The sequence below is a fragment of the Lonchura striata genome, chromosome 5 (genome assembly GCF_046129695.1).
Source record: "Lonchura striata isolate bLonStr1 chromosome 5, bLonStr1.mat, whole genome shotgun sequence".
Classification (NCBI taxonomy): Eukaryota; Metazoa; Chordata; class Aves; order Passeriformes; family Estrildidae; genus Lonchura; species Lonchura striata.
This window is the reverse complement of record NC_134607.1, coordinates 29,927,422-29,939,935: the sequence shown is the minus strand read 5'-3', so window position 1 is coordinate 29,939,935 and position 12,514 is coordinate 29,927,422. Positions and strand designations below refer to the sequence as shown.

General features: G+C 35.3%; 1 protein-coding gene across 1 annotated transcript in view; it reads left to right on the top strand.

The window, feature by feature from the left end:
* TUBGCP6 (tubulin gamma complex component 6) overlaps positions 1-12,514 on the top strand; it is a 41,398-nt gene that overhangs the window by 20,981 nt on the left and 7,903 nt on the right. The window contains exons 23-38 of the mRNA XM_077783428.1: positions 683-893; positions 1,411-1,584; positions 2,663-2,784; positions 3,108-3,183; positions 3,637-3,746; positions 5,562-5,653; positions 5,746-5,885; positions 7,508-7,657; positions 8,279-8,360; positions 8,438-8,526; positions 8,701-8,816; positions 9,454-9,592; positions 9,679-9,795; positions 10,036-11,341; positions 11,813-11,868; positions 12,119-12,311. Coding sequence (XP_077639554.1) covers positions 683-893; positions 1,411-1,584; positions 2,663-2,784; positions 3,108-3,183; positions 3,637-3,746; positions 5,562-5,653; positions 5,746-5,885; positions 7,508-7,657; positions 8,279-8,360; positions 8,438-8,526; positions 8,701-8,816; positions 9,454-9,592; positions 9,679-9,795; positions 10,036-11,341; positions 11,813-11,868; positions 12,119-12,311 — 3,173 coding nt within the window. The remainder of the gene's footprint in view (positions 1-682; positions 894-1,410; positions 1,585-2,662; positions 2,785-3,107; positions 3,184-3,636; positions 3,747-5,561; positions 5,654-5,745; positions 5,886-7,507; positions 7,658-8,278; positions 8,361-8,437; positions 8,527-8,700; positions 8,817-9,453; positions 9,593-9,678; positions 9,796-10,035; positions 11,342-11,812; positions 11,869-12,118; positions 12,312-12,514) is intronic.

Below are 12,514 nucleotides of genomic sequence, written 5' to 3'. Positions count from 1 at the left end.
GTGCTATTGCATTGTTAAGCGCAGTGTCTTTTCGTCTCTGAGCCTTAGAAGCTCAGAAACTCAGAAGTTCCCTGTTCTTTTTTTTCAAAGCTGCTGGAGCCCACTTGAACTTTTTTCCTAGAACATGATATTTTTTCTTGCTGCTATTTAGACTCTAAGAGTCATATATAGACCATATGCCTGATAGATTTTATGTAATACCTTCTACTAGAATTCAGTTTTTGGAAGAATTGGAAATAGAAATTGTTTTGAAGGGGATAGTCTTCACTGCAAAGAGGTAAAATGTGTTAATAGAAGTTCATTCTAGCACTTTTGAGTGTATTGCTCTTTAACTTATTTGAATTTTAGCATTAAATGAACCAGGGAATATGGTATATATTGGCCTCATTTTCCTAGTGTGAAAACTGCATCAGGGAAGGCCATAAAAGCAGCTGGTGGTTCTCTACCAAGGATTCTGTCTCTGAACTGATAATCAAATAATCTACATATTTGTTCTCTGCACTGAGTTTGAGCTATTGACTGCACATTCCCTTAAAAACATATATTAAGTATGTTACTAGTAACTTTTCTGTGAGGAATTCTGTCTACAAAACTCTGAAATGCTTTCTTCTTCCTGTATGAGATGTATTTGCTTTGTATTTTCACATAATCACTATGTAATGTTGTGTTTACTCTGGCACAGCCCACCTGGTAAAAAAGAGGAACCGTATCTTACTGAAGCTGGGAGAGAAGCTTTTGACAAATTTTATAAACTTCGAGAAGGGGATTTGCAACTGTTTACTAATACTGTACTTCAGCTCCCTCAGCTTGTGCTAGTGAAAGAACCTGAACTAGTTAAGGATGTCTTGAATGTCCTCATTGGTGTGGTATCCACTACATTTTCACTCAATCAGGTAGGGAAGATTTTTATCTGCCCTTCCTAGTCAAATCTTTTTTGTTTTTATCTTCATAGAGGTTTCCTCTTCAATACATTTATTTCTGCTGAGATCTTGCAGTTGTGGCTAGTGTTAAGAAGTTCAATGTTCCCTAATGTCAATGGGGCAGTATTTATATATTGCAGTAATTATGTTACTGGAATAGGCTAAGAGTATTTGTAGTTCTCTAAAGGGAAAATAGGTTTATGAGTACTTGAAAACAGATGTGTGAATAATTTTGTAGATTGGATTTTCTTTAAGGAATTAGATAAAGAGTCTTATTCTGTATATTTGAAGGCATCATTCATACTCTTACAATTTTGCTAACATTCAGTGTTTATCTCAGTGTCCTAGCTATATAGTCTGTCACCTGAGTATCTAAGCTGAGAATTTGTCTGCTATTATTTTATTGTGTGTTTGCTGTTTTAAATCAGAATACAGCTCTGAAATAGTTGCATCTGCCTTTTTTTTTTTTTCTTTCCCTATATCCTTTTAGGCAGCTCAGTCATTTGTGATAAAGGAGGGGGTGTATGTATCTGGAACATCACCAGAGACAATGCATAACTTGCTGTCGGAAGTTGCAGAGTATGGAACATATTATACGCGACTAAGTCGATTTTCTCTTCAGCCAGTTTTGGATTCCTCATACAGCAAAGGGCTTGTATTTCAGGTAAAACAATGGCAGTAAATCAACTAGATTTAATGGGCCAATTGTCTGAGGTAGAGAAGGTGACTGATTTCACGTAAAGCTGGAATTTCAGCATTCTGCCGAACTGCAGAGTATTTTTAGTGTAATGCCCTATCCCAGGTCACCAAGGAACAGTGCTGCTGTATTTAAATTACAGCTCTCTTCTGTGCTGAGGGCTTGCTTGCACTGAAACTTGCAGTAACATGTCTTTTTTTACCCAAAGTGTGATTTGTTTAGTCATACTGTTCTGTTGTGGACTAAATAATTATAAATTTTAAATGCTTTAAAAACATTACATATTTATACAGAAAGATGTATAAGATAAAAATACAAGAACTTCCCTAGTGCACTCTGTATATATATATATATATATATATATATATATATATATATATAAATAATTTTTTTTTTCAAAAATAAATACTGAGGTAGAAAAATATGGTATTGAATAGCTTTAATTACTTTTCCTTGGTTCAAAATTAAGTGCAAATTTTCCATGTCAGTCCTGTGTATATTATGTTAAGCTGTATGTATACTCTGTAATATTTGGTGATTTAATTTCTTCCTAATGCATAGAATGAAGTTTTGGAGAAGGATTAGTTATGAAAATGTATTCATTCTGAATATTTAGTTTACATCAGTGTTACTCAATTTCTGTTAAGAAGGTCTCTTTGTTAGATAAAGTTCTAGATAAGTGTTTTGCAGTTTCAGGTTTAGGCATAAAAGTAAGGAAATAGGTTTCCCTGGGTTGGTATTATAGAGAATTAGGAGCTCCTCAAAGGACAAGTCAAATAATCTGAACCAAGATGCTTTATTTCACTGTGCATGGGTACAGACTCCGTGCACTGGATGTGTGAAGAGTATAGGGGAGTCAATCTGGCTCCTTGGAATGTCTAAAGTTGCATGGACCCTCACTTGCCACTTACTTTGGTGTACAAGTCCCCCTTACCTGCATATGCCATTTATTTTACTAAAAGGTTTGTTCTCATGCTGATGCAATTGTGATAAGACTGTTAATGACTTTCACAGTAAGACTTTAAATATTTTCTGCTCATACCAGGCATTCACAAGTGGACTGAGAAAGTATCTTCAATATTATCGAGCCTGTGTTTTGTCAACACCTCCTACTTTAAGTCTGCTAACAATCAGCTTTCTATTCAGAAAATTAGGTCGTCAGCTGAGGTAAGAGAATGATATTAAATGTTTAAGCTTTTCATAGCAGAAAAGATGCAATCTCTTCATATGCACTAAAAAAGACCATATTACATGGGCATTCTTATTTAGTCTATCAGTATTTTCCTCCGTTTTACAGATATATTTTTTTTATATCCAGACTACTCTAGGAAAAACATACAAGATCTTTATACTCAGTTTCTTTGTTATCCCTGTTATCATTCAGCAGAAAAGCGTGATTGTTGTACAGTATTCAAATTCAGCAAAGTTCATCACTGATCTTGGAGATTCCTGATTGAAATTTTTATATATGTTTTAATACTGTTTTTTAGGTATTTAGCTGAGCTGTGTGGCATAGGAACGACAGCACTGGGGATCAGTGGTGGAGCTGGTGCTTCATTTCCTACGGTGATTTTTATTTGATATTTTTATATTTGTTTTGGGTTGCAATGTTGATATTCTCCAAATATGTTGGATTTTACCTGAAGTGCTTAGTGTTGGTCTCTCTGCTAGCAAAGCTATGATCCTGGACCTCCAGTTAAAACACTATAGTCCTTTCTCCAGATACTTCAAAATTTGGAAATTTGTCCAGGGTTTTCAATTCCTAAAATAAACAAAGCGCCCAAAATAAACCTTCTATTCATGTGAATCCAACTCTAAACATACCTGTCTTACTCTAGAGATGATAAAGTGAGCTCGAGGTAACTTGCTCAAGTAAAGTGATCTTAACTGCAAATAGATGGAGGAAATGAGATGAATCCTTCCTTCTGTGTCTAGTGAAATATGTCAGGCCATGTGTTTTTCTTATTAAAGTGGTTGTGAAGTGTGTTGCCTAATGTTAAAATGTTTTCCATTTTTTAGGGTGTTAAATTGCTTTCATATCTGTACAAAGAGGCTCTCAACAACTGTAGCAATGAGCATTATCCAGTTCTTCTGTCTTTGTTGAAGACAAGCTGTGAACCATACACAAGGTGTGTTCATATGTTCTCTGCATACTTGAGTTTAAAAATTATGAATTGGTAATCTGGTGACTAACTCTGCATATTTAACAATGGTTTCTAATATTTTCAGAAAAAATACATGTCTGTATATGCAGTATAATAGTTAATTGTGCTGTTCTGTCACTCTCAGCTCAGTAACAAAGTAAGGTGTTAAGTGTGGCTAGATTAGTAAATAAATATATGTAAATGAGACTTAATTCTTGCTGTTGGTTGTGGAAATTCGTACTGGAATATAAGATTTGGATAAACTTTTTTTTTTTCTTCTCATACCTCAGTTCAAATCTTGAAACTGAAAACTGATAAGTTTATTTTATTGTACAGACTAGGGGAGTTCATGCTTTGGGCTTTTTAGTAAGCAAAAATTATTAAATAATTAAATTACTGTTCATTTAGTACATGTAACTAACTGATAATAGAAGTAATTAAAATTAAAGTTCCTTGGTTTGCAACAGTTTTGTTAAGCAGTGCTCATCAATTTAAAAATTATTGGTTTGCAGACATCTGAAGAGATAGTAAATTTTTAAATAGCTATTTACAGGAATTACAGCTGTAGTCTATCATCAGTTTGCAATGTTACATAATGTAAAAAAAGTTAGAAGAGAAAACAAAAGTATGTAAAAATGCTCTAAATTTAAGATTCCTCCCATAGCCACCCTTCCTGCGTTTTCTTCCATGTACATGAAATGATCTTCAGAGAAATTTAATTTCAGATTTACCAGAAGCCTCACTGAAATATCTTCATAGCTCTTACCCTGCTATTTATAGAAGGAAGTCAGATTTCTGGAATACCAAGGGCATCACATGGAACCTAAAAAAATCTGGATTGGTGCATTGATTCCTAAATTTGCTGCATGGATCTATTGAAGAATCAATTATACATTATCAGGACTACCCTGGAAGGAGGCCTCTATTATCTGTTACCCACTCATTTATTAACCTGAAAGAAATTAAATAATACAAGTTGTTGCTCAAATAAATCATAGACGCATCAAATTTAATAATTTAAAAGTGCTTAACTTTTAACTTAGAACCTTGAAGTTGAGCAGTGGTTGCTGTGTTAAATGCTTCCTCTTTGTTGCACAGTGTTAAGTAAAAATTTAAAAAAAAAAAAAAAACCCAAACCAAACCAAACCAAAAAAACCACCAAAAAAAAACCCCCAAAAAAACCCACCCCAAACTTCCAGGACCTCTGAGCCTTTTTGTCTATAGCCTCAGATTGTATAAAAATAGCGTATTTTTTATTTCTTCAAAAGTTTGGCTGACACAGAGAAAATAAGGGAAAGCATGAATAAATGTGCTAAATTTGTAGTTTTTATCATTGCATGTATATTAAAAATGCCTCTGGGTCTGGGGAAAAAGTGCTTGGTATTGCATCTTTGTTTTATACTCTTTTAGTTTCTCCCTGCTGAAATTACCTCTGTTTAAAACAAATCCTTTCTCATTTTCTCTTGCTGTGCCCTTGATGTGCTGCAAAGCTTTCTATACATTATATATATGTCTTTAGTAAATTGATATGCAGGAATAAAACCATTGTTTTCATTGAGGCACTGTTCTCTTATCTAAACAAATTATTGATGAAATATTCTATTAAAAATAGGTTAAGTGTAGCACCACAATCTCCTGTATATTTAAATGTCAGTGTCACAGCACTTAATTGATGGCTTTTTTATCCTGCCTAATCCTTGTGTCTTTTGGGATTTTAAAGAGCACACTGATTCTATGGTTATAATAAAGGAGAGAATGCAAGAGGATTGATTTTCAATATTGTACAATTTTTTTTTTCAGATTTATCTATGATTGGGTATACAGTGGTGTATTCAGAGATGTTTATGGAGAATTTATGATTCAGGTGAATGAGGATTATCTTTGTTTCAGAGGTACAGTATATATATGGAGCACTTCTAATTTATATAATTTGTGCTGTTAATGAAATTACTAAAATACATACTTCCATCTTTTTGTTACATAGATAAACATTACTGGACTCATGGTTATGTTTTGATTTCAAAAGAAGTAGAAGACTGTGTTCCTGTATTTCTTAAACATATTGCTAATGATGTATACATATGTGGGAAAACTATAAACTTGCTGAAGTTGTGCTGTCCTAGGGTAAGTTTTGGGTTGCTTCCTTCCTAGTATATCGAGGAAATCATATCTAGAGCAAGTGTCTAGAATTTTAGCAAGTTCATTCCTTTATCAAAACCTGGTATTATATAAGTAGGATCATGAAGGGCAATTTCTTGCTCTCAGATACTTCTGAGCTGATTATCCACTCTACTTACTGCAGAAATATACATTTTAACACCATCAGATTTATTGAATACAATGCACATGCTGTATTTATTTTCTTTTTAGACATTCAGCCAAGTGCCTTCCACTTCTTGCACTACTCCTTTTTGGTTTAAAGCTGCCTCACTTACCAGGTCGTGGCTCAGTTCTGCATAGCCCTTTCAGCTGTATCACTACATTTTACAGAAGTGCTTAGATAATTCTGTTTATTGGCATTTTGCAGAATGATTCTTGTCTGTGATAAGAAAAACATGTTCAACTACTTTGTGTCTTCCCTTTTCTCTCTGTATGTCCAAAAATAAAACAACCAGGGAGGTGTCTAAAGTCTGTAGACATTCCCAGGTAGCTAGTATTCTCTTTGGGATCAGAGCTGCTCAGTGTTGACAGAGCAGAGCAGCTCGTTATCAGCTATGTAGTATCAGGTATAATCAGCATATAAGCCTAATACCTCAATGAAGTGTCCCTCTGCCAGTTGTCCTGAGTCTGCTCGGATAACCATTCCCAGACCATGACTCAGGTGTGCCAGCAGTACTGGGCTCTTTATAAAAGTGTCAGCCATCACTTCCATGATAAGTTACAGCTTTATGCATCACTAATGCAGTATCTTCCCCCAGGTCATACGGCACCCAGGTTCAATCATCTTCCATCTGTCTGAGAGTGCCAGGCACATTCCATCCCTTTTTGATAATGCCCTCAAGAACTGGGTCTTCCCTTCTGTTTAGGATAATAAATTCCCAGGAATACAGCTCTGGGCTTCCATCTTCTGACTTTTACCATTAGACTGGGGGAATCCATTGTGAGTGTGTTTGTGCACTCATTTGGTTTTTTCCTTCAAGTTATCTGTTTCCCTCAGTTGTTTTGTGCACTAAATAGAATAGCTTCAGAGATTTAGGGTTGTTGAGGCAGACTAGGAAGACCAGGTATAGTTGAAGAATAGGTTCTCTGTGTTGGGCAGTGGCCATGGTTTTGAGAGTTTTGTCTTGTGCAGAGGTCTCTCCTGTAGGGGTGTTAGTTCTGTCTTAGGGAGTTCCTACTGAGTGGGATCTGTGTGGGATGTAAGTGAGCAAAACCTAACTTTTGGTAGGAGAAATGCATTCAGCACTGAGTTACTCATGCTCAGTTAACTTGGATATTCAGAATAGGAAAATTAGAGACCTTTAGAACATAATTTGTATAAATGTATGTATTAGATTTTCAGCAGCAAAGACAGAACTCTAGGAATTTGAACTGTGATCCAAGTTGTTTAGGCTTGTACCTTGGTCTCCTACTTTGAATTATATAAATGCCAGAAGATGATACTAATAAAAGCTTTAGATCCTGTATGGAGCTTTGTGTCAGTATCTTGAAGCATGACTAACTTAAAAAAATGTATAATATGAATTAATAATATAAAATTTTACACTTTAGTAAATGTATGTAAAAGGAAATTTCTCATTTTTCAGCATTATATATGTTGGTCAGATATACCTGTTCCCCGGATTTCAGTTATTTTTTCGCTTGAAGAACTGAAAGAAATAGAGAGAGATTGTGCAGTGTACGTAGGTCGAATGGAAAGAATTGCTCGATACAGTTCCATAAGCAAGGAGGAAAAGGTAAATGAATAAAAGAACAAATACCTCACTATGATTTTTTTTAAATAGTCAATATTCATTTTTGTTATAACCTCTAAAGAGTTTGTATTTATAGTCAGAATTTTTTTGTGGGTTAATTACAGCAAATAAAATTACTTAATATAGTTTTTAAAAATGTAGGTGGTGTGTTGACATTTTTTGGCCTTTTTATATATTAAATGAGTGTTAGACTTCGATCTTAGTCTTATCTGATTACTAATTAGCTTATCTCATTTGTTACATTAGAATCAAACACTTTTCATTAGGAGGAGAAGTCTCTTAATGGAAAGAACTATTTGTAATTTCCATAGCTAATTGTTTTTTAAGAACATTTTAACCACAAAGAGATTTCTAGCCTTCAGATTCCATCAATTTAGTTCATGTATCAGATGGAATTGGTTTGTTTTAAAATCTGGAGTATTAATTTCCTATACTAATTTATAGATTTTGCATTTACTTACTTGTTTCTTTCATATTTTTGTTGTATTCATTGATCAATAACCATTATAAAATGTGCATCTGTTTTTGCAACTGTGTATTTCAAGTCTGAAATAATAGAAAAAATTCCACCTTGGCTTTTTGGTTTTGGGTTTTTTTTTTTAGAATTTGCGCATGGAAATAGCCAAACAAGAATTAATTGTTCATGCTCGGGAAACTGCTAGCAAAGTACTAAAAACCATTACTGGTAAGTTACAGTGGCATTTTATGTGTTTTGTCATGGGTTTGTTAATGTAAACTAACAGTGTCTTTATTGTAATACAGACAAGCAAATATCAGAACGAATGGCTTTGGATGCAAAGAAACGGGAACAATTTCAGAAGCTGAAAGAACAGTTTGCAAAGGACCAAGAGGTATCTCACTGTGTTTCTAGAGGCAGACTGTATTTCTTAGGCAAATAAACGAATAGACATGTTGTACTGAAGTTGAATTAGTAGCTCATGGTGTACAAATAAGAACTTCTTGTAGATGTGTGTGTTAGAGCTGGTGTTTGGAACAGCTTTTAAAAGTGTTCAATATTTATGCAGCGTCGTCTTGCGATAAAGCAGGAGGAGATTGATGATGATTTCAGCTATGCCCGAGAGCTCAGAGAGAGAGAAAAAAGATTGAAAGCTTTAGAAGAAGAACTGGAAAAAAAGGCAAGGTAAATGTATCTAAGTTGTCTTCAATCTTTATCTATCATAAAGATCTCAGGAAAAAATAATTGTGTGTTAAAATTCACAGTACTAGTAGTTTGCAGACATTGTTCTACAAGGGTAATATTTGCAGTTAGAAGATGGATGTGAGGAATTTTGGTAATCTATGAGCAATTTTGTTACAAATGTTAGGTTAGAGGCCAAAAAATCTGGGACCCACTTACTTTTGCCAACCCTTTCCAGTCTGGGTTTTGCTATAATCAAAACTTCAGGAAGAAAATTTGACTGCGTCTTAAAATTTAAAAGCAGAGCTCACAGCAAAAATGTCACATGTATGTCAAAGCAGAAGTAAAAAGCAGTTGGAGTTAGATATTTCACTTTCTTCTGTTTCATCTAAAATTACTTAAGCCAAATGAGTGACCTACTAGAAATAGTTACAGAAATACATGTTGACTAAAAATACTGTCCTGTGTTTTCCACCTGTTTATTCTCTGTGACTGAAGCCTCTGGCTTCTACATTTTAAGAACCAGTTCTTGGTTATGAAGTGCTAAAAAATCTTATTCTTTAGATGGGAAGATGAAAATGTGTGCAAAAATCTTAGCTTTCTCAGCTTGTAACTTAGCTTTCTTTTTACCTTCATTTAGGCAGGAATTAATTGACCATTATAGCAAACTTTCTGATGATGCAGCCCGTAGGGAGCAAAGAACATTATGGAAAATCCAGCGCCACAAGTTGGAAACAGCCCGTCTTAAGTTTCTGCTAGAAGATCAAAAACGCATTGAGGTACTTCCTAAAAATATTTAAGAGGTGTAATTTAGAAAATTTGATACCTGATACTTAAAGACTTTTTTCTTTTTTTTTACTTGTAGGAAATGCTTGAAAAACTTCGAGATGGAAACTACAGGAGAAAATTAGATATTATTCCTTATAAACAGTGCCAGTTGGCTTTGGATAAAAACCCTGTTGAGAAAGATCCACCTTCACGAGTGAGTTTATTTTCTTACATAAACTTCAAGTTGCTGTTTCAGATTTCCCTAAAGGGACTTAATTTCATGGTTCATTTCAGTTCAGTAAACACAAGGTTCACTGTAACAGCAAGGTAAGTAGTTATCACTTATAGTACATCAGAAAAATTGGAAAAAATTTAATCCTTTAATAAAGTGGTACCTTAATTAGTAGGTTGATATGTGACCAGCCATACAGTGTAATAATTATTTCTTTTTTAGGTGTCTTTTGTGAAACCTCTTCCTGCTAATGAGACAGTTGGCAGAAAAGAATCTGAGCCTGAGCAGGGATGTGCTGCTTCTGCTGATAAAGCACTGCCTGTGCCAGAGCCAGCAAATAATAATGCTGATGAGCATTTTCAGCCTAAAGCAACAGGATCTGAAAGCAATCTCCAAAATTCAGAGAAAGCATGCAGTTCTCTATACAGTGCTGAGTCTTTGCCTGAATACAATGTGAATATAGAAGATTTCTTATCAAAGTCACAAGATGAACAGTCTGTTGCTGTTAGGATGCAAGGATCTTTGCTAGATGAAGCATTCCAAGATATTAACTCAGATTTTTCTGAGACTTTGCAAGTGAGTGAAAATCAGCCTGTCTTGAGAGGAGCACCAGAAGAAGACAATGCACCATTGCATCAGCAAAGCGAGTATGATTTTAATACAGTTCTCAGACCAACTGCAGCTTGGCAGGGACATGTTAGAGTTGGGGAAAATGTATTTGATGTGGATGACAGAAGGCCTCAGTGGAATATTCATGGACATGCATCTGATGCCAACATTAGAGTGGGAGAATATATACCTCAAGTGGACACTTACCGGCCACATTCCAGTCCTTATGGGCATTCTTCAGATTCCCATATAAAAAGCGGCAGTTATACTTCTGAAGTTGAGTCTAGGCGACCTCGATGGAATATTCATGGGCATGTTTCTGAAGCTCATATTAAAATTGGGGAATATGCTTCAGAGACAGAGACTTCAAGGCCTAGGTGGAACATCCATGGTCATGCTTCAGAAGCCAATATTAAGATTGGAGAGTATGTGTCAAATGTAGCTCCTACAAGGCCTCGATGGAGCAGCCATGGTCATGCATCTGATGCCAACATCAAGATTGGTGAAAACGTTTCAGAGGTGGCCTCAGCCAGACCTCGTTGGAACATCCATGGGCATGCTTCACAGTCACACATCAAAATCGGAGAGCTGGTTTCGGATACAAAACCTTTGAAATCCCGTTGGAGCCCGTTCGGACACGCATCCCAGTCAAGCATCCAAATCGGGAAGTGGGCCCCACTGACAGAAAATGATCCCATACCTCATCGTAAAACCATTTCGGGTTCGTCATCTGACTCCACAGTTCAGACACTTCTGTACAGTGAAGAGTTACCTCCTGCTGAAGGGAGCAGAAAGGAAGCAAAACCATCACAAGTTAAGGAAGAGACTTTGTCACAGATATCTGACAGTGTTACAGACTTTCCTGATGCTAATATTAAAGATGATAAAAAGGAAAATACAATAGAAAAGAAACAAGAAGGTAAAATAAAATTAGGTTTATTCAGTCAGCATTTGTTTAAGGGCTTGTGCAAGTAACTCCAAATATAGAATATAGTATACTCTGAATATAGAATATAGTATACTCCGAATATTTATTTTCTAAATGGGTACTTTCTTTCTTACTTTTTCCACTTAATTCCTTGTATTACTTTTCATATAGTGCTAGAATTCAGAGGAAAGAATTTGAGCTTAAACTTGTCTCCTACATGCAAGAAACAGAGCATTAAAAAAATTCTACCCTGAAATTTGTGAAACAGGATCTTCAAGGTCCTTAAGTACAAAACATGCATAAAACTGCCTGGGTGGGGCTATGGGGAGGTACTGTTACTGGTGTGATTCTTTCTGTGATGGTTCATACAGGAATTTTGAACAACTTTAGGAGCAGATCTGAGGTATGAACCAAGTATTAAAAGTAGGTCTAAGTAAATGCTGACTTCAATTGTATTTGCAGTAATTGCAGATGTTGTCAACAAGGACCCTTCTCCAGATTCCTTGCAGAGCTTACAGGTAAGAAACAAAAGTGGTTGTTGAGAGGACTTTCTTTTGAAGAATTGAACTGGTAGTTAAGGTAGTAAATTTCTCTTCTAATCTAACAGTCATTGTAAAATCATATTGTTTTTATATGTCTGAACCACACAGGTGAGTAGGCTCTTCTCTTTTCATTTGGAACAGCTAGGCACTTACCTGTAGGAACACATTAAGCCTGAGCAGACAAAGCCAGCATCTCTCATAAAATTTGTCCATTTATGAATTTTAGAGAGAAGAACCTGAAAAGGCCATTTCACAAGATACTGTGTCTCAAGAAACTTTGTCTTCGGAAGCTAATGCTCCCACAACTAAGGAGAGAGAAGGCGAAGAGGAAGATACATGGACGAAAGAACAAGCTTATTTGAAAGCCTTATCTGATCAGTATTGTATTGAAAAGTATCAAGATAGTTATGATTTGATGTGTGAGTAGAACTGTTGGAACAGTAGATCAATATAAGATGTGGTAAATTTGAGCTAGAAAGCTAAATGCTATGACTTACCAGTAAATTATCAATGTTATGAAGTGCAGTAGTCAAACAATTTGCTCCAGTGCACAAAGATGAGAAATGCATTTTAACATGTTACGATTTTCTAACCTAGAGGTGTTTGTATACAGAGTTTAATA